This window comes from Diplotaxodon limnothrissa, linkage group LG5 (assembly GCF_057381915.1).
Source record: "Diplotaxodon limnothrissa isolate DT_005_m linkage group LG5, D_limnothrissa_male_GT1.1, whole genome shotgun sequence".
Taxonomy (NCBI): Eukaryota; Metazoa; Chordata; class Actinopteri; order Cichliformes; family Cichlidae; genus Diplotaxodon; species Diplotaxodon limnothrissa.
Genome location: NC_140600.1, coordinates 13,811,298 through 13,838,101, shown reverse-complemented (window position 1 = coordinate 13,838,101; position 26,804 = coordinate 13,811,298). Strand labels below are relative to the sequence as shown.

At 40.6% G+C, this 26,804-nt stretch overlaps 1 protein-coding gene across 1 annotated transcript; it reads left to right on the top strand.

Annotated features, from left to right (window-relative positions):
- Window positions 1-1,056: 1,056 nt before the first annotated feature.
- Window positions 1,057-25,687, top strand: synpra (synaptoporin a). The gene is made up of 6 exons (XM_085353116.1): window positions 1,057-1,074; window positions 1,189-1,254; window positions 24,305-24,429; window positions 24,573-24,771; window positions 24,983-25,174; window positions 25,436-25,687. Exons 1-6 carry the CDS (start codon window positions 1,057-1,059, stop codon window positions 25,685-25,687), a joined length of 852 nt encoding a protein of 283 aa, XP_085209242.1.
- The last annotated feature ends 1,117 nt before the right edge of the window (window positions 25,688-26,804 follow it).

The following is a 26,804-nucleotide window of genomic DNA, read 5'->3' as shown; positions in this document are numbered from 1 at the left end:
ACTTAAAGTTAGGGGAGTGAGTGCTTTGCTTGACAAATGTACTGACGCACGGAGCTATGGACAATTGCTGTCTGCTCACTGCCACTATTTCAGCTAGGTAAAGTGGAACATTTTAACAATGTTTGTGCCATTGGTGTCTTTAAAAGCAGTAACAGGAAAATAAGTGCAGCACAAAAAAATGCACTGCTGTGTTGTTTAGCTCATCAAAGGCATGGCTGGTATTTTGTCTGTTACTTAGCACTAATTAGCAGATATTTGTATCTGTGCTGGGCTTCAGTTTATAAATGCAGCGCGGTAATCATGCTCATGGTAGATGGTAGCTTGAGTAACTGAAAACTTCACATCACTTTAAGAACTGTGGCACCTGGTGTAGAAATTAATATTATTATTATTATTATTACTACTACTACTACTACTACTACTAATAATAATAATAATAATAATAATAATAATAATAATAATAATAATAATAATGTGTACCTTTTAATTATGTCAGGTTTGTCAGTTGACAATACTACTGCATACATTAACAATGCACTTTTTGGCGTTTTGTTGTTTGTCTGTATTCTTAAGTCAATTAATTTCATGAACTGTGGATGATTTGTCCCATAAAAGTTTAAAATGACTTTACCTAGAGAGCTTTTTTTTTTTTTTTTTTTTTTTTGCTACTAGCTCATTTATTTAGGAAAAATCGTCTTTCAGCTTGTTCACTGCCCTTGCTGTAATTTATTCCCATTAATGCGCGATTAATGGAAATTCATACATCGAGAGGAATTTGCAAAAATATCGATAAACTTCCAGCCAATGACAAAAACAAAGGAAACGCTCTTCTTTCCGGGGGCCAATCCCTGCTTGTCTCCATGGCAAAAGGAAAAGAAAAATCCTCGACTGTGGGTCGGTTTTTTCCGGTCGGACTCGGAATCAGAGCTCAGAGCGCCTCACTGTTATCGCCACAGACGCATCAATCGGGTCCTGGTTCTCGGTTCTCGGTTGCTCATATACTCACGCTAGTAGAAAAACAAAAACAAAAAGAGCCCAAAGTACCCTGATTTTGAAATGGACACCGCCAACCAGGTGAGTAAATTAAAGCCACAGGAATGTGTTTGACTGCTGCTCAGCTGCTCAGTGTGTGTTTAATTGATGATGGAAATTGGAATCTTTTTATTCTCCCGCCTTGTCTTCGCGCAGCTCGTTTCTGCGGGGACGTTTCAAGTACTTAAATTACCTCTGGGATTTATCCGTGTTTTGGAATGGGTGAGTTGGATCCATTTTTTTTTTGCACTACTTACATTAACCCCCTTTTGGCCATTTCAATTAGAAAAAAAACATGATTAGTTACATAATGTAGGGTTTGTGAGCTTTATCGCTAAAGCCCACATTTTTCTACACTCAGTAAACATCTGGTTGTGAAGAAATTCCTGCATCTGTAGGACGGAACTTAAACTTCACCGCATTTGTTAAGTGTTCCTGTGTGAATGCTGCTGTTTTTCATGTCTCCCACACCTTACTCGCAATCTACTCTGCTATGATGCTTTCCACTGTGACTAAAAGGCTTAAGTTTATGTGAGGATTTATAGCTCTGTGAGAACTACATGCCAGGGGAAACCACTATCTTTTCAATTATGCCTACTTGGTGCCAGCCCTGTGCATTTTGCGCTAGTCCCTGCAAAAAACCAAACAAACAAAAAATGCCCCATTTTACCCAAAGTGAGATGATATAACAGAAATCCACAATACCAATGGGGTGTCCTAGCTCTGACTGAATTAAAGCTTTACCCTTTTCTGTCTAGGCGCCGGTTGTAGCTTCTTTTATTTGTTGTACAGTGCAGTGAAGCCCAGAGCCACAAAGAAAGAAAGGAGAAAAAAAGGATTAAGTGAATTTCTTTGATGTGAGTTTGGAGAAATTACTGTAGCCATAAGGGTATTCAGCTTTTGCTCAGATAGGATATGTGCGTGCGGAAGCTTGTCTTTCTCAATTTTGCAAATGCCATCAAAAGTGCAGAGAGTCCTCGAGCAGCAGTCTTCACTCTAGAAAAAAATAAAATACAAGCTGTTTTTCTTTTGCATGCAAATAAAGTAAACTCACTTTCAAGAGACACTTAAGCTGAGATAACACAGATGTCTGTCAGTGAGGTGAGTTTTCAAGTGCATCCCTTTCGGCTGTTTGTAGTGACCTAACTGTGATATTTGGGGGCCAGAGCCAAAGCACCATCTGTATGATGAAGATAGCGCACTGTCATAGTTCCCCGTGTGGGTCTTTGTGTAACTGTTTGCGTGTGTGGGTGTCTGTGTGTGGAAGGAATCACGTGTTGTTTTGTGAGCATGACTGCACACATTTTTGTTGCATCCATACATGCTGACATATTGATCCACTGGCTACCTGGTTATGTTTGCTTAGATGTATTAACCATCTTACGCAAGCCACAGTAAATCTTTGCATTTCACACACATACACACACACACATACACCCCATGACAACATTATAAAAGTGACCTTTTCTCTCCTGCACCTTTTTTTTTCTCTTTCTCTTTAGCTGAGCACGTGAGAGCTGTTTTGAGGGCAGTTTTTCCAGTGTTTCTGTTGGCCAGTGGGCTCATAAACATGCAAACAATTCAAATTATGACCTGAGTATTCTGATTTATTCTGCAGCACCTACAGTTCACCACCAGGTCTTATTCCCATAGTAAGTTTTTCATCGTACTGCAGGGAGTCCTTATAAATGTGTAAAGATCTTGCCACCCTTTTCCAACTACTCAGAGAAAGTCTTAATATAAAAAAAGCCACCACATCATGGTAACCAAAAAATATAAGTATTGTTTAATTAAGTGTATTTATTCTCATATTTTTAAAGAAAATAGTGACTGTATTTGCAAAATATGTAAACTAGTATATGCAACTAGTAGCGATTTATCCGAGGTCCCAGTTGGATGTAAGAAGTGAGAAGCCTGCAGGGACTGTTTCCCACTGTCGCCCACCAAGTGACTTCCAGCTGAGACATGATGCTGCTCAGCATCACTGGATTATACAGGTATAAACAATGGGATGAGTATTATCACATGGAAATAAATAAATAGTGCATTGTGGATGCCTTTCAACCTCTTAGTGTGCTGATATCACACTATATTATTTTAGCTGACCAGCACATTGTTGTTATGGTGTTGCTACTTGGTCATGCTTGGCATTTGTAACAGCAACTGCTAAGGCAGCTGTGCAGTGGAAATGAAGCCATTTATATGTTTGCGCAGACAAATGCACATCCTTAACGTGTTTGTTCAATATTTCCATGTCTTTGCAAATCACTGTAATGCTCACCAGGCATAGAATTTGAGCAGTTAACCAAGATTTTTTTGTGTGTGTACAACTGTAACCAAAGTACTTAAAGTCTTACTTTCAACAACTGCAATGTTAAGGTCATGTAAAGGCAGTGTCTATGGCCACAGTACTGTGGGTGTGTTTGGGGTTGAGTGACTGAAAGCATTTGCTAAGGTTAGGGACGTAGTAACACTGAAGCTCGCTTTAAGTGCAGGTCTGAGATGGGAAGTAAATTCTGGTTTTCCACATATGATAATGCACCCCGTTAGATGCAGTATTGTCCAGTAAGCATGAAATTCCTGGATGCTGAGCTGTTTTTGCCCTCAGGTTGAAGCATGGAAGCATCTGCAAAACCACAAGAATATTGGCAACCGCAGTACTTTTCTGTGTTTGATAATCATGCGTCATCATCTAAAAGCTTCTTTTAAATTTCTTCCCACACTATTTATGATACCAGCAGAAACATGTGCGTCACTTTGATTTGTTTACACACCCCAAGGCACTGAAGCCATTCTGCTGGGCAGAAATTGACATTTACTTAGTGAATGATAAACCTTTGACAAATAGAGGGTTGTATAAAGGATAAGTTAACCTTAGTTGCAGGATACTCGTAGGTTTACCATATTATTAGTCTGTGCTGGATCTGCACAAGATTAAGCATTTATAATCAGTCATGGCTTCAGGATGGTTTTACCACTCTGTGTGCGTCTGTGCATGCAGGCTCTTGGCCCGTTTGGCACACTGTCAGGGGCTGGCATATTCTGCTCCAAACAGCTGTAAGGTCCCCTCCTCTCCACCGTGGACCAACTCATGCAGAAGCTGTCCTTTGAGATGTGCCCAAACTCTTCACTGTGTGCGTCTTCATGCTTATGTGTATGCATTTGGTGGAGAGACGAGAGGATGCCAAGAGAGAGCAAAATTGTACAGTTGCTTGAGCACATGATGTAAATGGTAAATGTGTGTTTTGCAACGCACTGAAGCGTCGATGGGTTGTTGTGCCACTGAACACAGAGCAGTTTTACCAGTATTCTGTTAACTCATTGGTTTCCTTTACTGTAGAAAAAACTAAACTCATGCTGATGAGTAGCCTGCAGCATGATTCTAATTTATTAAGAAGGATTGTCCTCTCATCCAAAAACATTGACTGACCCACTGTTCTATGATGCCATCATTAGTACCTTACAGTAGGCAGTTTAGTTTGCCTTGAGTGGTCAGTGCACATGTGTGTGCGTGCGTGTGTGTGTGTGTGTGTGTGTGTGTGTGTGTGTGCGCACGCAGGAAGAGAACAATTCAATTCAATTCACTTTTATTTATATAGCGCCAAATCACAACAACAGTCGCCTCAAGGCACTTTGGATCTCATTTTTATGTTACAGTTGGCTCAACACTCCACCACTTTCAAGTACTTTATTCACAATAAGGTCATTTTCTTCTTTAAAAAAATCATTTTTAATATACAACACAATTTTTGACGAGAAAATTTCATTTACAGCTAAATTTGAGCTTTTGAATTCCAGCTTCTCTCATGACCAGAACAAGCACGATGTCAAAGAGAGGAAGTGAAAAGTATACAACAGAGTACCTTCAAAATAAAACAGTAAAAGCTAAAACCTACACTGAAAAAACTGGATGACACAAAAAGAGGATGTTACGGTTGGAAGGAGGACTCAAGCGCAGGACTCCGGTACTGATGCTTACAAGAAGAGTTTATTTACAAGTCACCAGGTGTATATACAAGAATGTGCAGGGGGGTGTTATATACAGCTGAGTGGGGGAAGAAGGGGTCTCCAGGGAAGTCCAAGGGAAAGCATACGTTCTTCAGAATATCCACTCACACGATCACAGGTTCACACTCCAACACTGCCACACGGGAAACACACGGGGAAAAATCCAAGAGGTTCTGTAGACAGGGAGACAGGGTTAAGGACGATGCACAGAGGAAAACACTCTTCACTAAACTTGCTGTAGCTTTGACTTTACTAACGCGTGGTAGACAACGATCCAGCGACGAACAGCAGTCACCTCCTGGCTTAAATGCTGCTCCCCTTAATGAGACACCTGGGTCTCATCTCCCGAGGGCGTGGGCCAAGGGCATGAACCCACAGTGAGTTCCGCCCCGGCGAGAGAGAAGAGGAAGAGAAACAGAGAGGGCTGATCAGCGTGCAGCTGATCCGCCTGGCCGTGACAGAGGAACTTAAAAAAAGGAAACAAGAAGAGAAAAATAAGAAATAGGTGCATGTGGAATCAGTGTTTGTTAAAAAATAAAATACAGCACATAAAATTCTTGAAAAAAGTGGGCATGATTTTCAAGCTTAATTAACTAAAAGTCATTATCTTACTTATGTAATTTAATAGTAATAACCACTGATAATTAAGGCACATATACATCACATTGGGTCAAAACTGTTGATTCCTTTGTCAGAGCTGGAGATGAATTTAATTACTTGCATATTTCCGAGTATCTTTATGTAAAATAATAATAATAATAATACAGCATAGAGGAAGACTGACAAATAACAGGTTGCTTAAGGTAAACATACTGTAAGTGATAATTAGTACATACAGTGGGGCAAAAAAGTATTTAGTCAGCCACCGATTGTGCAAGTTCCCCCACTTAAAATGATGACAGAGGTCAGTAATTTGCACCAGAGGTACACTTCAACTGTGAGAGACAGAATGTGAAAAAAAATCCATGAATCCACATGGTAGGATTTGTAAAGAATTTATTCGTAAATCAGGGTGGAAAATAAGTATTTGGTCACCTCAAACAAGGAAAATCTCTGGCTCTCACAGACCTGTAACGTCTTCTGTAAGAAGCTTTTCTGTCCCCCACTCGTTACCTGTATGAATGGCACCTGTTTGAACTCATCATCTGTATAAAAGACACCTGTCCACAGCCTCAAACAGTCAGACTCCAAAGTCCGCCATGGCCAAGACCAAAGAGCTTTCGAAGGACACCAGGAAAAGTATTGTAGACCTGCACCAGACTGGGAAGAGTGAATCTACAATAGGCAAGCAGCTTGGTGTGAAAAAATCAACTGTGGGAGCAATCATCAGAAAATGGAAGACATACAAGACCACTGATAATCTCCCTCGATCTGGGGCTCCACGCAAGATCTCATCCCGTGGGGTCAAAATGATCATGAGAACGGTGAGCAAAGATCCCAGAACCACACGGGGGGACCTGGTGAATGACCTGCAGAGAGCTGGGACCAAAGTAACAAAGGTCACCATCAGTAACACACTACAACGGCAGGGAATCAAATCCCGCAGTGCCAGACGTGTTCCGCTGCTGAAGCCAGTGCATGTCCAGGCCCGTCTGAAGTTTGCCAGAGAGCACATGGATGATACAGCAGAGGATTGGGAGAATGTCATGTGGTCAGATGAAACCAAAGTAGAACTTTTTGGTATAAACTCAACTCGTCGTGTTTGGAGGAAGAAGAATACTGAGTTGCATCCCAAGAACACCATACCTACTGTGGAGCACGGGGGTGGAAACATCATGCTATGGGGCTGTTTTTCTGCCAAGGGGACAGGACGACTGATCCGTGTTAAGGACAGAATGAATGGGGCCATGTATCGTGAGATTTTGAGCCAAAACCTCCTTCCATCAGTGAGAACTTTGAAGATGAAACGAGGCTGGGTCTTCCAACATGACAATGATCCAAAACACACCGCCCGGGCAACAAAGGAGTGGCTCCGTAAGAAGCATTTGAAAGTCCTGGAGTGGCCTAGCCAGTCTCCAGACCTCAACCCCATAGAAAATCTGTGGCGGGAGTTGAAAGTCCGTGTTGCTCGGCGACAGCCCCAAAACATCACTGCTCTCGAGAAGATCTGCATGGAGGAATGGGCCAAAATACCAGCTACTGTGTGTGCAAACCTGGTAAAGACCTATAGTAAACGTTTGACCTCTGTTATTGCCAACAAAGGTTATGTTACAAAGTATTGAGTTGTATTTTTGTTATTGACCAAATACTTATTTTCCACCCTGATTTACGAATAAATTCTTTACAAATCCTACCATGTGGATTCATGGATTTTTTTTTCACATTCTGTCTCTCACAGTTGAAGTGTACCTCTGGTGCAAATTACTGACCTCTGTCATCATTTTAAGTGGGGGAACTTGCACAATCGGTGGCTGACTAAATACTTTTTTGCCCCACTGTATTTGTACAGCAAGTATATAGAAGTTTAGAGCAGTAACAGAAATACATCCATTACATTGCACTTCACTGAAGTGTTTGGGTAAATACAACACGTTGCATCCACCTGGTCCACTGTAGCCCTGTAGCATTAGTGTTGGGATCACCAGGCAGTGCAATCATATTTTGGGGGTCAACAGTACCACCCTAATTTATCCTTTGGACCAACTCAGTATCACAGTAAAGTGTGTAATAGACAGGTCCACTTTGTCCATTTAACACTTCATTCACTCCATTTTAGCCACCCAGCTTAATCATTTTTGCAGATTAAGGACCCTGGAATATACTACTTACCTTTCTGCTCACTACCGAGTTCTCACCTTTAAATATATTATCTCCCCCTGCTGGGAAAGCAACTTCAGCATGTATGTCCATTTCACACTTTGCCTCATTAAAACGTGAAATGGACACTGTTAAATCAAATTGTTGAATGTTGTCATTGTGTTTCTTAAATTTGTAAAGTCTTAGTTCAAACAGTAGGATCAAAGCCATTCCTTTGATCCTGACCACCTCTCCAGCCAATTTGGTGCTGGGGGAGGCTGACATGGGTTTTATTGTAGATACACTCTATCTGAAAGATCTGTTTCTTGTGTTGTAAGCGTCCTGCTTTTATGATCCTTGTACTGAGCAGGAGGTCACACAAACGCACCCCCATAACACACACACACGCGCACGCACGCACGCACGCACGCACGCACGCACGCACACACACACACACACATAGTGCCTTGCCTTTTGTAACCACTGGGGTTTTTTACAGTGTTCTGTTGTATTGTGTAAACTGTAACTGTCATGGGAATAAATTGCTGCGAGGAGAGCTGCTCGTTGAAGGATTTGGGCTAGAGACAGGTCATGAGCATTATTCTCCACCGCCTGGTTCTGACCAAAGCTTCCCTCGTTAGCGAGTAAAATACCGGTTGAAGATGTTCTGTCTTGGTTTCGTTCTTCATGACGAAAAAGTCTCTAAACTAGCGGGGCCTGTGGAAACACAGACCCAACAGACACACATGCAGAAATGGTGGCACGGCATGTTTGTTACATGTTTTGCAATGAAATTGTGTTGTTTGGACACACCCTGTACAACAGAAACCATGACAACATGTAAATAAAGTAGTAGTACTAAAAGGAGGGAGGTATTCTACAGCAGATGGATTATAGATAAACGGTACAATATTTATCTGAAACCAGCCAACATAAATTTAATTGTTGAACTGTCAAAAAGCTGAATTTGGCTATAAGAGACAATGCTGACTTGAGTGCAGTGTAGCAAAGGATAACATACCACAGTCTGGGGGTTTGATTGTTCATATTAACATTTAATACCAAAAACCAAGAAAAAGCAAGTTTTGGTGTTTGTTTAATTGTTAATGCCAGTGCTTGGTTTGTTTCAGCACTGCAGCTGAAAAGCCAAAACCAGCAAGGTGGAAATAGAGGTTATTACATATAATTACTTTTTAAATGGAAATCTGCTAATTTACAGGCCAAATTTACCAGCGATATAATTGGTTCCCAGAGTCTGAGCTGTCATGTATATACAGTGTGCTGGCCATTGTAAGAATTCTCATCTTCAGATGATGCCAACTGAACACTTGAGATTAGCTAGGATTTATGTTGTAATGCAAATCCCCATATGAGTAAAACGCATGTGACTAAACAGAGTTGGGACAAAATTAGATGCATCACACATTTCAGTATCTCTCTTTTTCTCTAATCGTTCATTCTTTGTTGACCTGTCACATCAGTAATATGTCACAAGGAAGGCCTTGACAGACAGTTGTACAATCCTTAGGACAAACATTTTTGCAGGGTCATAAGTTCTCTCACACACTGTGTCTGTAATTTCAGAGAGCATTACAGCAACTCAAAGAATGTCCTGGAGACTCAACGTTTTCACATTACAATCAAATAATTTACATTGTAAGGATTTGAGAGTATGTCTCCACAAAGTAACATTGTAAAAGCACCCCCCCCCCCACACACACACACACACACACACACACACACACACACACACACACACACACACACACACACACACACACACACATACATACCTCAAAGGAAAATATATGAATGTGAGATGGAGTGAGATTGGTGACAGCTGCTGACAGTTATCACTAGAGATTTGCCAGGTCAAAGATCTGTTTTTCAGCACTAAAAAACTCAGTTGCTTTTGACAAGGGGACACAAGGCTACGAGAAAAAATGTGTCCACTTGGATTATGATGTATAATATAGTAGTAAGAAATGTATGCATGGAAAACTCAGTGGTTCCACACAGATAATTGTATAAGCTGATGACCAACATTAGCCCATAACAGCCACAGTGCGGTTAAATGTGAAAGTTTGTAGGCCAGATTTTGCCTGAGGACTTAAAGGTGAGACGGGACTGACATTTTCATTGGAGTAGAGAGTGACTGATAACAAGCTGGACTGCTCTTTTGTTGGGTCTGTGTACTCTCTGGAGAAGTGAAATGAGTGAAAATTTCTTAACTTTTATGTGTGTTGATATGTTGACATAAGATTGGCACCATTAGCATTAAGTAGTTATGCAAAATTAGGGGGTTTTTTTTAAGTTTTTTTTTTCTCTTTTATTTATGTTGGTCAGTGAAGCTATACCCGAGCACCTGATTTCAATTAGGAGAGATCATTTGAAAGAACTGAACATGCTTTAGTTATGTACAGGCCCCCAGTGGTGATGGGGATTAAAGCAGGACCCCATCAGGGTATCTATAGAAAATGTTTTGTTTTGCTTTTACTTTGGGAAATAAAACTATAAATCTCATCTTTAGTTTTGAAACATCTTCTGTCAAATTCAATATTAAACAGATTTCATAGGGAAAAGGTTTAACCTGAATATTTCATGTGCCGATACATCCACATAGAACAAAACAAGAATAAGAAAAAAAACGTTACAACGTATGATTATATCTGAAAGACACTGTAATTATGAAGTGATCTTAATTAAAGCTCATTGGGTTGTAAGATTTGGGGAGCTTTTAGATATGATGTGGCCTTTTCTAACCCATCAGGTCGGAGCTGGACCGCTGTACTCTTTAACCCTGTGAAGGTGGTCTGCCATCTGTGACTCAGACAGGAAAAGGTTAACCTGTCGTCTCCTGTAGCCAGACATGCCTGTTCAAATATGACTTCACACACACACACACACACACACACACACACACACACACACACACAGTGCATGTAAGATCACAGGTACTGAGACAGTATGTATACGAATACAAATGTCACAAAGCCACTTTGTATTATAAAGACTAACTTCTGCCTCTCTGGGATGCTCTGTTTTTCCTTCCCTTGTAATTAGTGACCTCATGACAATAAACAAAGTAGTTGTGTACAACCAAGTTTTTTTTTCAGCATTGCTTGTCTTTTTAATGCTGTTGCCAGAAGCCAAAATTAGCATATAATTGAAAAAAGATAGTATGACATTTCACAGTTTTTGATTTGTTGTCTAATTTTTAACGTGACATATTAATTTAAGACTTCCGATCCACTGCTTTAATTAACATTTTACGTAGAGTACCAGTGTTCTTTTAAACAGTGCAGTATGCCAAACCATAAACTACTGAACTATGCCTAATTCTTCCTCTGTTCTCCTGATACCTGACCCACCATCGTTTTTAGCACTGATCTTCACCTGTAACCTACATTTGTAGGTTGTTATAATGTCCAGCTGAATCTTATGGCCACCTTCATAATCTATCCTTTGACCATGTTCGACCTGAAGACCACTGCCACAGGCACTTATGAGGTGCTGTTTGTTTCATAAATCTAGGCTGAAATTGAGCTTGCGTTTTTAGAGACTCACCAAGTTTATCAGCAGGCTTATATTAGCTGTTTTCCAATATGTTATTATTTGCATTTATAAAAACTGATAACTGAAAATCCAAAAGGACAAGAGAAACACCCTGTTATAAGTGATGACTGCCTGATATCTGAGAATATTGGATTTTTTAAAATCACCAATCATCAATATCTTTAAAAAAAATCTTATATGGGTCTAACTCTGCATGTTACTCTGTTTGTTGTTGGGTATAGTGTTGTCCTAACCCCTCAGAGGGGAATAACGTTAACAAAGAAGCTGCCATTACAGTTGTTAGGAGCTAACTACATGTGTTAAGGCTGGACAATATGACTTCAAATCCAAATCCTGATTAATTAAACTACATTTTTATACGCCCACATACACATATAAATATATGTTCTTCTTGCCCTAATAGGTCACAAGGTTTGCACTGATTGATTGTCTGACCCTTATTTCCCCCAACAGGCTTTTCTCTGTGCCATGAAGTATGGCCATTGAAAACATCTCTGCCTTGTAGTGTAATTGGATACTTTGAAGAAGTCAGTTTCATAAGGTTGTAATCCCTGGTCCTACTCACTTTAATCATATAGGGCTACCATAATATTTGAAGACAGAATCAAACTGTGGGTTTATGATACATTTTCATTGGGCAACCCCGTTTTCAAAGGGACAGTAAGTGTCGCCCTAGGATACGGCACCAGGTACCAGTTGATCACCTGACTGAGTAGCCATGGAGAGACACGAAGAACACCACGAAGAGACATTGTTAAAAAAAAAAAATGAAATTTTCTTGTGGTCAGTCAAGCTTACAGAGCCGGAGAGGAGAGAGATAAAAAGAAAGATGAATCTGGGTGGATCTGTGGTTGGCACAAAGCACTCCCTGTGCAGGAGGGGGATCGGCCACTGCTAAATGAGCTACTGATTTTGTTCTATGGTGCTGCTATTGAAGATCAGACAGTGATTCACTGAGGGCTTGCAGTCTTTGCTTCTTAGTGTGACCTGATCCTTAGTAAGTGAAGAAGGTGGGTCTTTTTTGTAATGCAGTTGTGAAAATCACAATAAATGAAGTATAATCACGTGTGTTTCTGTTGGTAGAAAAAAGCATGTATGTATGTAATGTGATAGAAAACATTCAGCTCTGCTCTGCAGCATTTATAGTGCTCAAGTCACACATCAGTGCCATCAACCGAAAAGTCTTATTAGAGAGAGAGAGTCTTTGTTGCAAATTAAAAACAAATGAATCAGAAAAATTAGATTTATGTTACCTTTTTGCACTGAAATGTCATTTTGAGTGATAGCCATCATCAAGTGTTGCGTAAAAGTTCACATATGTGTCTGTCTGCTTCCTCAAATGTGCTTCTATTTTTGTTACATCTTTGTAATTTTGTTTTGTACTTAACTAGCTGCCATAAAATTGCTCATGTTTGCACACTGGCAAACTGCAGTACTGAGAGCAAGTGAAAGTATGTGTGTTTGTGTTGGTGTGTGCGTAGATGCTAACCAATGCTTCTGCCTGACTGGAGAGAGTGAGATATTTTTACTCTGTGTTAACATAGATACACATTGCATGCTCACATCTAGACCCATCTAGGCAAACACTCTGACACACATGCGCATGGAGCGATTATGCTAATTTGGAGTCACATGTGGAACCATGCACATGCAGACATGGAGTTCTAAATAACTGGAAATACTGTATAAATACACAGAAAATAGAAAACAGATGAGAAAGTCAGACCTGTGGATAGATTTGGAGACTTCCTGATTGTCTGGGACATTCTGGAACAGGTTACACGATGTAATTGGTGTTTCAGCTCTCAGATCCAAAACATTTTTGCTGCCATCTCTTCAAATGGTCTTTGATCCAGTACATTTTTCCAACTATATTTAAAGGAAAAACCATTAGCTACATTAGCTGAACTAGCTTTTGTACTAGCTAGCTGAACGATAGCTGAACTAGCTAACGCCACTGGGAATAACTTTCAAGGAAACTTGTCACATAAGCAATTGGCTATTCATTTGCACATGCTGTTTTGTTTACATGGATGAGGCTAACTTTGGTTTGACTCAAAGATAAGCAAATGATATTATTAGTGAGAAGTATAACTTTCATTTGAAAGTGTTATATTTGTCCCAGATACATTTCTATGATTGAAATATAAAATATAATACTGAAATCTCTTAGGCAAACTTTCTTCTTATTTCTTAAAGTAGTCTTCAGGGATAGTTCTGCAGGCTTCTCGAAGGACATTCAAAGCTCTTCTTTGGATGTTGACTGCCTTTGTTTGGTGCTCTGTCAACATGATCTAACACTTCAATAATGTTGAGGTCTGGGCTCTGGGGATGCTTATCCATGATGGAAACTGTTCCATTTCATTTCAAATCACATGCTTTCCATAAGGTGTATCGTGTTGGATTAAAATTGGACTTCCGTGTTCATAATTCCATCAATTTTGATAAGATTTCCAACACCACTGGCTGAAATGCAGCCTCCACTGTGTTTCACAGATGGCTGTAGACACTCACTGTTGTATCTTTCTCCTGGCATTCTCTGCACATAGTTACAATGATTTGAACCAAAAAAAATTCCGTTTCCTTTTCTTTTCGACAGCCACCCTACAACTAAGACTACTTCTGTAAATGGAGGGCCAGATGCATTTTTCAGGTTCTGTCAGGTCTTTGGTGGACTATTTCTTTTTTCTTAAGGACATGGCTTCCAGCACTGGACTAAAAATAAGTGGAAAAAGCCCCCAAAGAAAGATTTTGAAAGTTCTTATGATATCTTAGAGGAGCAGCGCTCCCCAACCTCCCAACCCACCAACCCACTGGTCCGTAAATCATTTGGTACCGGGCCACGAGAGTTGAGGCTCATGTGTGAAATTTATGGTTTTCAGGGTTTTTATCATTTTTATCGTTAACTCAGTTTCCCTGGGCCTTTTCCCGTTATGAATAAATCTTCTTTTTTTGGTACTGGTTTTATTTTGTTGTATTTATCTGCGACATCTTAAAGGCCTGAAAATATTGTCGGACATAAACCGGTCCCTGTCGCAAGAAAGGTTGGGGACCGCTGTCTTAGAGAATTACTGTTCAAGACTACTTTAAAAATAAAGTCTGGCTGCTTGAAAGCAAAATTTCAAGAAATGAGTGGTGGCTTAAGACGTTTTTACTGTACTCTTAGGACGTATCAAACTGTCCCGACTTTGAACCCAAACTCCACTGTATTTTATTTCATCATTTCGTTTTTCCTCCTCCTGAGGCAGCCACTTTACACTGCACCGACTCCTATTGACTTGAATGGAGCAGGTGGATTGTGTATGACTGTATGTGTTGCATCTGTGCCGAGGTTTGTGAAAATGTCAAGTGCAGCTCATCAGCGAACTCATGTTTCAGCTCATTTTTCCGATCCTCACCTCCCCCACTCAGTGTCACTTCCTCTGCCGCTCTTATCAGGTCCTTGTGTTGAAGCAGCTCCTCCATTTTCTCACGTGATTCTCCTCATTTTTTTCATTTGCATCCACAGATACCATTCTTTAAAATATTATCCACCCCTGATTTCGTTGCATGTTTGGTTCATCTTTTTGCTGCTCCCTAGTTATTTTCCTGTTTTTCACAACGGAGAGTGTGTCTACTGGACAGTGGGTCGAATTGCTGGTGGTCAAGCCTGAAGCCAGTGTATCAGTTTCATAATCCTCAGCCAGCCTACGCTCCTTCACAGTGCTTGCTCACATCTCCATTTAAGCCCCCAACACTGCTCGAGCTACACTCTCAGACAAAACCATTGCACTCTTATCCACTACCGCTCGTTTAAAACTGTAGATAATATCACAGTTGCTTTTTCTTAATTCTTATTTGAAGTGCAAATATGTCTTAACACTGGTTTGAATGCAAATTAAAATATTCACATTAGTGCTTTTCAGTACCTTTTTGGGTAGAGGAGATGGCGGCAAACACGGAGATGTTTAAAGGCTTTGTTTGCATTGCAGGCGGGTTTCATTCCGGCGCCCTGGCTTTTCTCTCTTCTTCTCTTTGTATCCGTCTCTCCCTTTTTGCTTTCCCTCTCTCCCCTCCTCTCTCATTCCCCTTCTCTCTATCTCTTGTTCCCTGAGGAGCCCAGCTGGGAGAGGCAGATAAACACATGGGAGCGCGAGGCTTAGCATCCACCCTACTTCCACAATGCCACGCTCTCCTGTTCAAAGGCCCCAGCCAGAAATGAGAGGGGCTAAACCCGAGCTGAAAATCACAAGCAGGGGAGGCAGCTGTAGGAGTACGTATATACACAAGCAGAGAGACAGGCAGAGAGTGATGTTTATCTGGGGCTGTCTTTGATAATTACGATGGAGCATTTACTCTCTCTCTCCCCTGGTCACTTGTTTTTTCTACTGTTTGTTTACCCAGAAATGCACATACGCTACTCAGCAAGTACAATATCTGTCAACACTTTGAGGTGCATATGATTAAGCAGCACATGTACATTAGTTAAACGTGTGTTTGTTTGTTTGTTTGTTTGTTTTTTTGGGGGGGGGGGGCATGTTTGTTTATAGGCCGGCAAATTTCAGAACAGAACAAAGCTAAAGACAGTGATGCACTAACAAACACTTCAGTGGAGGGATTTCCAAGAGAGGTTGCAGCTGTGCACCATGACAGCTAGGTAAGCAGCAGTCAGCCATCACCTGAGGCCTGAGGCTGCAAGTGGAAATTGGAGTCCCCTGTTTATCATCTGGCTGTAATCTCGGTTCACCTGAACCTGCCAAACCAAGCTGGGTCCTTTGTGACCCTGATTAGCTTGGCAAAGCAGCATCTAGTATTGTGCATTTATGCCCCTGTGAGCTCACTGTTGCCACTTAGCCTTAAAGATCAGATTATACAACTAGGGAAACTTGGAGAATAACTTCACTTTTCTGCAATTTCATTGAATCTATTGATGGTTTTCATCAGGGATGTCAGCATACTAGAAATGTAGTAAATACCAATACCATTAAAATAACGGAATTCTCGACATCAAATTTGCTACCAGAAAAAGATGATCCAGTATACTTGTTATTCGTAAACATGTTAACGTCTGTTGACAGGTATAAAGGTATAACATTAGATACATTATGTTGGTGTACATTTATATCAATACATTTATATAAATGATAGTAGAAAGCTTTCTACAGTCAGTGGTTTATTTAATGTTAGCTATTGCAAATGGAATATCATTCACACCACCATGGCAATGGCCGCTTTTTTAAACAAATGATAATGTGTTTTTCAGGATAACATAACAGGGATAACACTTTGGATATTGAACTGAAAACTCAGTCAGTCAGTCACTCAGTCATTGAACAGACCTGGATGCCGCTCTTTTGTATTTCCTCGCTTGCTCTGAAAAGCACAATTTGCATATTGCCTTCTGCAAGTCAGCTATCACTTGACTCTTTTGCCTTAAACAAGCATGTCCGACACAGGGATAACAACAAAACAGACAATCCACCAAAGGCTGCAGTGAAGAGAAGACTTTTATACACATCAGAGGGTTGGACACAGGAGCATAACCAGACACAGATGTAAACAAGGACAATCAGCCGGGGGCAGAAGTAAAGGTAAATACAAGACGCTAAAGATACCTGATTACAAAAATGAGAACTAGCTCAACAGAGGGAAACACTTTTTTAGAATTATGAACAGTAATGGGAAGGAAAAGGGACAAGAATTAAATTCAAGTACCAAACGATAAAACTAATGAGAACTCAATTACAACATATACATAAAGAATAAAACACAGGTTGTGAATAACAATAGAAACAGAAAAACACCAGAAATGACAAACCACTTGGCAGCAGTTGTGGAGGAACTGCAGCCTTGGTAAGATACACTCCCTACAGTACATACGGTGCTACCAACACTGTAACTGTTGCATTTCAGAGTTATGATATCAAAAGGTATCATAACGACTGGTTCTGGTTCTAGTTTACGTTGCTGCCACTGTCAGCTGTAATATTTCTGGACTGGAGTGTGTTAGGGACCTTTTGTAAGAAACTGCCCATTAATGAGTTCCCTCCTATACTACGTGCATTAAAGGGCTTATTCCTATTTATTTTCAAACAACCAAAATATAATAATAAAATGATACAGTAACCCAGTGTTTGATATAACAACTGCTAAATAGACAACAATGCGACCAGTGGTTTGTAGGGCTATTCACCCAATATCACGCTAGCTGTGTGCCACGTGTGGACAGCGGAGCATGGTCGGTGTAGCTCTTCTCTCACACTGTGTGATCTTTAACTTCCCCATATCCATATTTCATTTTCCTTTTGATTACTCATGCCGCAACAGTATAAGCTTGTGTCTAAATGACTCACAGTGCACTTACAGTGGGGCAAAAAAGTATTTAGTCAGCCACCGATTGTGCAAGTTCCCCCACTTAAAATGATGACAGAGGTCAGTAATTTGCACCAGAGGTACACTTCAACTGTGAGAGACAGAATGTGAAAAAAAAATCCATGAATCCACATGGTAGGATTTGTAAAGAATTTATTCGTAAATCAGGGTGGAAAATAAGTATTTGGTCAATAACAAAAATACAACTCAATACTTTGTAACATAACCTTTGTTGGCAATAACAGAGGTCAAACGTTTACTATAGGTCTTTACCAGGTTTGCACACACAGTAGCTGGTATTTTGGCCCATTCCTCCATGCAGATCTTCTCGAGAGCAGTGATGTTTTGGGGCTGTCGCCGAGCAACACGGACTTTCAACTCCCGCCACAGATTTTCTATGGGGTTGAGGTCTGGAGACTGGCTAGGCCACTCCAGGACTTTCAAATGCTTCTTACGGAGCCACTCCTTTGTTGCCCGGGCGGTGTGTTTTGGATCATTGTCATGTTGGAAGACCCAGCCTCGTTTCATCTTCAAAGTTCTCACTGATGGAAGGAGGTTTTGGCTCAAAATCTCACGATACATGGCCCCATTCATTCTGTCCTTAACACGGATCAGTCGTCCTGTCCCCTTGGCAGAAAAACAGCCCCATAGCATGATGTTTACACCCCCATGCTTCACAGTAGGTATGGTGTTCTTGGGATGCAACTCAGTATTCTTCTTCCTCCAAACACGACGAGTTGAGTTTATACCAAAAAGTTCTACTTTGGTTTCATCTGACCACATGACATTCTCCCAATCCTCTGCTGTATCATCCATGTGCTCTCTGGCAAACTTCAGACGGGCCTGGACATGCACTGGCTTCAGCAGCGGAACACGTCTGGCACTGCGGGATTTGTTTTATCAGGCTTATATTATATTATAGTATTTTTTTTAATGAGTGTACGTGATGTGTTGGTTGTATGTTTGTTGTTTGTTTTGACATACTGCGAATCAATTTCCCATCAGGGACAATAAAGTTACCATTGACCATTGACCATTGATTGATTCCCTGCCGTTGTAGTGTGTTACTGATGGTGACCTTTGTTACTTTGGTCCCAGCTCTCTGCAGGTCATTCACCAGGTCCCCCCGTGTGGTTCTGGGATCTTTGCTCACCGTTCTCATGATCATTTTGACCCCACGGGATGAGATCTTGCGTGGAGCCCCAGATCGAGGGAGATTATCATTGGTCTTGTATGTCTTCCATTTTCTGATGATTGCTCCCACAGTTGATTTTTTCACACCAAGCTGCTTGCCTATTGTAGATTCACTCTTCCCAGTCTGGTGCAGGTCTACAATACTTTTCCTGGTGTCCTTCGAAAGCTCTTTGGTCTTGGCCATGGCGGAGTTTGGAGTCTGACTGTTTGAGGCTGTGGACAGGTGTCTTTTATACAGATGATGAGTTCAAACAGGTGCCATTCATACAGGTAACGAGTGGGGGACAGAAAAGCTTCTTACAGAAGACGTTACAGGTCTGTGAGAGCCAGAGATTTTCCTTGTTTGAGGTGACCAAATACTTATTTTCCACCCTAATTTACGAATAAATTCTTTACAAATCCTACCATGTGGATTCATGGATTTTTTTTCCACATTCTGTCTCTCACAGTTGAAGTGTACCTCTGGTGCAAATTACTGACCTCTGTCATCATTTTAAGTGGGGGAACTTGCACAATCGGTGGCTGACTAAATACTTTTTTGCCCCACTGTATGTCACTCAAAGGTTCTTGTGTTGAAGAATACCTAAACTTAAGTAGATGCTGAAATAGACCCCAAAACGGGTTTCCAGGAACTGTAGCCGTCCCCAGTTTTGCTGTGCAGAACCACAGGAAGGACTTCCTCCAAGGACTATGAAAAAAGTTCTTCTTAAGAAAAAGAAGGTCAAGTCTCGCTGTATCAGTTTATGATCAGTAAATGTGTTTATTCATGACTTATAAGTAAATATAACTCCACCTGTAACTGCATTCTGGTGTATAAACAGAAAATTAATGTTGAAAAATGCAAAAAGAAGAAAATAATACTAAAAATCTTGTTGTTTTTTTTAAAGCATTATGACACAAAAATTTAGCCTATCAAACGGTCTCAGTGCTACTCAGTTTTGTTACTTCAGTTTCTACTGGTAGAAAATGATAAATAGCTGCTTATAAACTACAAACCAAATGAAAGAAATGAAGCTTATGGCTACATTATAAATTTGAACAATAACACAGCAGAAGCAGTGAGTGAAGGGTGGGGGTGTAAATGAAATGTAAAATAAAATTCATACAACTTTTCTAGTACTTATAAAGTTAGGGGGACTCAGAAATACTAAAAAAATGACATCAATTAAAACATTTTGACACCTTCATTTAATGTCTACAGTTTCATTTGCAAATATCTGCTGAATTTTAGCGGCTCATCTGGGACGCACTCACTGATTTCTCATTGCATGACCCATAAATCTTTTCTTTGCAAGATGACATATGTGTGCTTAGCCCCTGTTCCCTTCACGAACATGAAAGCATCCATTCAGTGTGGCATAGTCCAGCTCAGTGATCTGATAGTGCCCTCCAGAGGCTGACATTCTTTCAGACAAGCAGAGATGCTGCAAAACCTCCACAGCTGCTGGCAAGCTGCATGTCCAGCTGCCTGTAATATGGGAGAGGGGAGGCTAATGCTAACCAGGCGTCAGGTCTGATTATGGTGATTATGGTTGTGAGAACTCTTGAGGCTATGAGAGCTTTATATGGACAACTGGGCTAGGGGAGGAAAGATGTTAAGGGCAGGGGAAGTGTGTGACTATGATTATGTGCTCGCTGCACGTTCATGTTTGGTGACTGTAATGAGCAGCTTGTTTTCACTTCATGTGTGTTTTATGCATTTGGACTTATTCACAATGGAAGCGGTGTCGTGTCAGCAACCTTTTTTAATCCCCAGCCATGAAAGCCCCAGGCACATAGAGCAGAACCACTGAGGTACTGTAGTAAGTGGAATTTGATACAATTCAATTCAATTCAATTTTTTTTATAAAGCGCCAAATCACAACTACAGTCGCCTCAAGGCGCTTTATATTGTAAGGTAGACCCTACAATAATACATAAAGAGAAAAACCCAACAATCATATGACCCCCTATGAGCAAGCACTTTGGTGACAGTGGGAAGGAAAAACTCCCTTTTAACAGGAAGAAACTTCCAGCAGAACCAGGCTCAGGGAGGGGCGGGGCCATCTGCTGCGACCAGTTGGGGTGAGAGAAGGAAAACAGAATAGAGGACATGCTGTGGAAGAGAGACAGAGATTAATAAACAAGTATGATTCGATGCAGAGAGGTCTATTGACACATAGTGAGTGAAAAAGGTGACTGGAAAGGAGACGCCGGACATAGAAGAGGGGCCTGAAAACTGAATGTTCTCCCTCCAATTCTACTTTTAAATACTCTAGGAACAACAAGTAAGCCTGCAGTGTGAGAGCAAAGTGCTCTAATGATATGATACCTTATATGGTACTATAAGGTCATTAAGATAAGATGGGGCCTGATTATTCAAGACCTTGTATGTAAGGAGCAGGATTTTGAATTCAATTCTGGATTTAACAGGAAGCCAATGAAGGGAAGCCAATACAGGAGAAATATGCTCTCTCTTGCTAGTCCCTGTCAGTACTCTTGCTGCAGCATTTTGGATTAACTGAAGGCTTTTCAGGGAGTTTTTAGGACTTCCTGATAATAATGAATTGCAGTTGTCCGGCCTGGAAGTAATAAATGCATGAACTAATTTTTCAGCGTCACTCTGAGACAGGATATTTCTAATTTTAGAGATGTTGCGCAAATGGAAGAAAGCAGTCTTACATATTTGTTTAATATGTGCGTTGAAGGACATGTCCTGGTCAAAAATGACTCCAAGGTTCCTCACAGCGTTACTGGAGGCCAAGGTAATGCCATCCAGAGTAAGAATCTGGTTAGATACCATATTTCTAAGATTTTCAGGGCCGAGTACAATAACCTCAGTTTTATCTGTGCTAAGGAGCAGAAAGTTAGAATGTCTTTAAGACATTCCTGCAGTTTAACTAATTGGTGTGTGTTATCTGGCTTCATAGATACAGTAGATAGAGCTGGGTGTCATCTGCATAGCAGTGAAAATGTGTACAATGTCTTCTGATGATTCTGCCTAAGGGAAGCATGTATAATGTAAACAGAATTGGTCCTAGCACTGAACCCTGTGCAACTCCATAATTAACCTCAGTGTATGAAGAGGACTCTCCATTTACATGAACAAATTGGAGTCTATTAGATAGATATGATGCAAACCACTGCAGTGCAGTACCTGTAATACCTACAGCATGTTCTAATCGCTCTAATAGGATATTATGGTCAACAGTATCGAATGCTGCACTGAGGTCTAGCAGGACAAGCACAGAGAAGAGTCCACTGTCAGAGGCCATAAAAAGATCATTTGTAACCTTCACTAAAGCTGTTTCTGTGCTGTGATGAGCTCTGAAACCTGACTGAAACTCTTCAGGAGTATTTAGTGAAAGAAACTTGTAAGAAAGACTAGCCCCTCAAATATTCAAGATGATAAACTGTAGTATTATCCATCCATTTATTCATTTCTTTAGCCTTTTATTGATCTCATTGTACGCAAGGGACTTGAGCTGGTCCCAGCTGACATAGTGCGAGAGTTTGCCAGTTCTATGGCTTCCTAAAAATATCAGTATGACTTGTGGTTTAACATTTTCGTAGTAAATTTTTTTGTCAAGTACCACATTTGCTTCTTGTTAATTCTGTATCCTTTCGAGAGGGCCATTCCTTATAAAATTGTCCCTTCCTTGTACAAAAGTTCGACATTTTGGAATATTGTTTTCCACCATCATCTAGAGAAAAGTGGAGGAAACTTACATACTTTATTTTTGCTATAATGACTTATAACTCACAAATACTTTTTCTGCACAGAAATATAACTTTAGGTTTAGATTAGGTTTAGCGAAACATCTGAGTTTAGATTTAAAGAGAAAACTTGTTATAAGTCTGATTTTTTTTTCCTCTCTATGCATGTTTTGTGACTATATATGTATAACTATATATGTATCACTCTGTCACAATTTTCTTGTGTTTCTCAGGGCCTAATGCCATTCAACACCTGTTCCTGTCATGCTGTTAACACAAGTGTCCAGCCAACTACAGATTTTTTCTTGCGTCTTATGGCACAGGCATGTGCTGAGGAAGGCAACTTCTGTCCTGTTGTGTTCAGATCATCCTCTCTTTAACGATTTTCAACTGCTTCCATCAGGTCGTCGTTATCAAATGACTGCAGTGAAGACAAAGCGACACAAATTGTCGTTTGTACCTAGTGCTATTATCTTAATTAACAACACTAAATTGTAAGTGTTGTTGCCATTGCACATTGCACTTTTTTCGATGGAATATCTAGGTTGTTTTATCAGGCTTATATTATATTATAGTATTTTTTTAATGAGTGTATGTGATGTGTTGGTTGTATGTTTGTTGTTTGTTTTGACATACTGCGAATCAATTTCCCATCAGGGACAATAAAGTTACCATTGACCATTGACCATTGACCATTGACTACCACTAAAAGATCAAAGGGCTGCCAGCACAATTATGCAATTAATCTGTTTGCTAGACAGGACACCTGAAGAACAAAAGAAAATGTTATATATGACTCATATATACATATCCATAAGACAAAGTCATTTGCACTGATCAACTACTTTTCTGTTTTTGAGGGACACATTTCACACACAATAGCATTTCACTATAAAGGATATTCAAATGCTTCCCAAACCATCTTTGAGTGGATTTTCCTTTGTCCACTTGTTTGAATGCATGTAGTTTTTTTTTTGTTGTTTTTTTCCCCCCAGTGGAATTAAAGTTAATTTAGATAATGCTTCTTCTAACCCTGATTCCCCAGATAGGTATCTGCAGGCATTATGAGATAGTGGTGAGATTATAAAATATGTCTAAACAGACAGCAGACCATAAAGTGATGATACAGTCTCTGGTACTTAAATGGTGTTCTGCTGCCCCCAAATGGCAAACAAATTAAAAATAAAATCCTAACAAATCTGCAATGTGGCTTTTCCCCAGCCATGATTTCAATTACTGCTAATCAGTGTTAACCTGTGTAAAGTTTAGCTGGACTTGAGTCACACAATAGCCTGCAAAGTAAAAACAACAGTAGTGTGGAGTGAGGGAATGCAGCAGATGAGTCAAACTGAGTCTCCTTCACATTGGAACTTTCTTCTATGTAAAACTGTAACTTTAAGTTTTTGGTAAATGATTGTTATCGAGCTGAGAAGGAAAAAGTAAACGTTACCCAACCGTCCATCCATTTTCTACTGCTTGGGGGGTTGGGCCGTGGTGGCAGCACCCTGAGTGGAGCCCAGAACTCCCTCTCCTCAGCCACTTCCTCCAGCTCATCCGGGTGAGCCTGCTCATCTGCCCAACCCTGTACTGAGGCCTTTGTTAATGTGTTTGAAGAAAACTGATTGTTCTCTTCTCAGAGTGTCCACTTTATATTACTTGTAGTATCTTTTTTGGATGAGCATGTGATGCTTTTTTCTTTGTGTTTCTGCAGCTCTTTTCCATCTTCGCATTTGCAACATGTGGCGGTTATACTGGGCAGCTGCAGGTTAGCGTGGACTGCATGGAGAAGGCCAGCAGCAACCTCAGCATTGGCATTGACTTTGGTTATCCTTTCAGGTGATTGGCCTTCATGTGTCTGACAGCCTGCTGACATTTTGGGGTCTAAGAGCTTTATATGAAATGTATGAACTGCTGACAGTGAAAGTTAATTGTTCATTGCTTTTGTACTTGACCCGTGCATGCGTGCGTGTGTGCACCAGGTTGCACCAGGTGTCCTTTGAAGCACCCATGTGTGAAGCCATGAGGAGGGAGCGTGTTTTCCTGACCGGAGACTATTCATCCTCTGCTGAGTTCTTTGTCACCATTGCAGTCTTCGCCTTCCTTTATTCCCTCACGGCTGCCATTATCTACATCTTCTTTTTAAACAAGTACCACGAAAACAGCCGAGCACCACTCATTGTGAGTACAGTCGATGAAACACTTTCTCAGTCCTTATTAGGTAGTTTATCAAGAGTACGTTATGCACATAGTCTGACCCTCTATTCTTCCAGGTTGACGTCTTCCATTGACTCACAAACTAACTATTCACTCATTTAAAGTAAGCATTTAAAGTAATGCTATAGTTTTATTGCTGAATTCTCATGGACATGATCGCTCTCGTTTCTTCCAGGATTTTGTAGTGACAGTAGTGTTCTCCTTCTTGTGGCTGGTCAGTTCCTCCGCTTGGGCCAAGGCCCTGTCCGATGTCAAAGTGGCCACCGATCCAGATGAGGTGCAGCTCCTCATCTCTGCCTGCAAAGACCAGACCAACAAATGTGGATCTTTGCATGGACCTCGCTGGTCTGGACTCAACACCTCAGTGGTAGGTACAAAAGATGTGGAAATGCATGAAAAGATCAACTAGAAAAGCTCAGTTTTCTGAACATGTTTAAACTGATGTGTGGAACCTGAAATAGCTGAACAGTGTGAACGACTGATGTTATGGTAGTGTATGGGAGATGTAACCAGTGAAAAAGGCAGAAATTGTGGTTCAAGCTGAATGAATATGTGGGGGCAGTTATGCCAAGATTATTTGAATGTTTTGATGTTTATTGTAAATTTGTTTCTTTCACTGTCTCTTCAGGTTTTTGGGTTTCTCAACTTTGTTCTATGGGCTGGAAACATCTGGTTTGTCTTCAAGGAGACCGGCTGGCACAAGGGTGCTTCAAGATTTGCAGCCGGGGCGTCTGAGAAGCAGGGTGGCACATTTAGCCAGCAGTCATACAACCAGGGAAGTTTTGACCAGTCAGGGAGCTACAACACCCAGGGCAATATGGGTCAGCCATCTGAGTATAGCCAGGTGGGAGGGCCCACTTCCTACCCAAGTCAAATGTAATTGTCTCTTTTCATTTTGCAAGTAGCACCTCAGCGTCTTTAAGCAGGGCAATCAGGCGTGATAGAAGAAGACGGAAGTGAAGTTTGTCTGTGCAGAATGCAAAACGGTGGTCATAAAACCAATGTCGGTGTGTCCAAGTACACTCATTGTAGATACAAGTGTTGTTGGGTAAAGTTATTAGATATAGTCTTTTACTCCTTCTCTTTCAGAGGTGTTGTTTGCTGAATGCTGTATTTCTTGTAGTCTGAAACACATTAGTAACAGTTTCTCTCTCTCTCTGTGCTCAGTAATTGACATACAATGTTTTGATTGGATGTCTTTTCCAAAGTGGTTTGCATTCTGTCGTGGAAGGAAAAAGTACTCCGTGTTTGTATACTCCAAAGTTTCCAAGTGCATGATGTTTTATGTGTTCTAATACGCTTTCTGTGAAACAAAGGGGGGTGGGGGAGACATGCATTTTATCTCTGAAAGTTTACACCCTGACTGATTACTAGACGTTCATCAGTTAAGTATTACTACAAGTGTAATTTCTTTTTAATCTAATAAGAAATATATTTTGATAATGGGAATTCACATATCAATTCAGAATAAATTCAGTGATTTGTCTGTGACACAAACGCATTCCAGCTTCATTCTAACACTGGCTACTGACGATGTCAAAAAGTCTTCAAAAACTAAGGCAATAACTTCATAACTTCATTCTGCAAAACATACAGGGAATGTGCAAGAAAACCAAATTGTATATGCAACCATTGCAGCATGTAGTTTCTGTTCCTTTCATTTTCATTTCTTCTGCACAGGCAGCATCACATTGGCATTTTATTTGTAAAGAGGGAGTTTGTCTCCCCTTATTGTTTGCAAGTGGCTGCTCCTGCTACAAATGCCTGGGACTGCTTCCTATGCCATCGTCAGACTGATGAGTAATTCCATATCCAAGTTCCACCTCTCTAAAGCATGACCAGAGCATCCACACACACTAATAAAGCCCAGCAAAAAAGCTATAGTGACAACAGAAGACTAGTGAATATTAGATTCATCTGTATATAACGGCTACTGAGCTTTAGTTTACTTTAAAAATCACAGTTCCTTTCTGCACCACAGAGGTGTGACTGTGTGT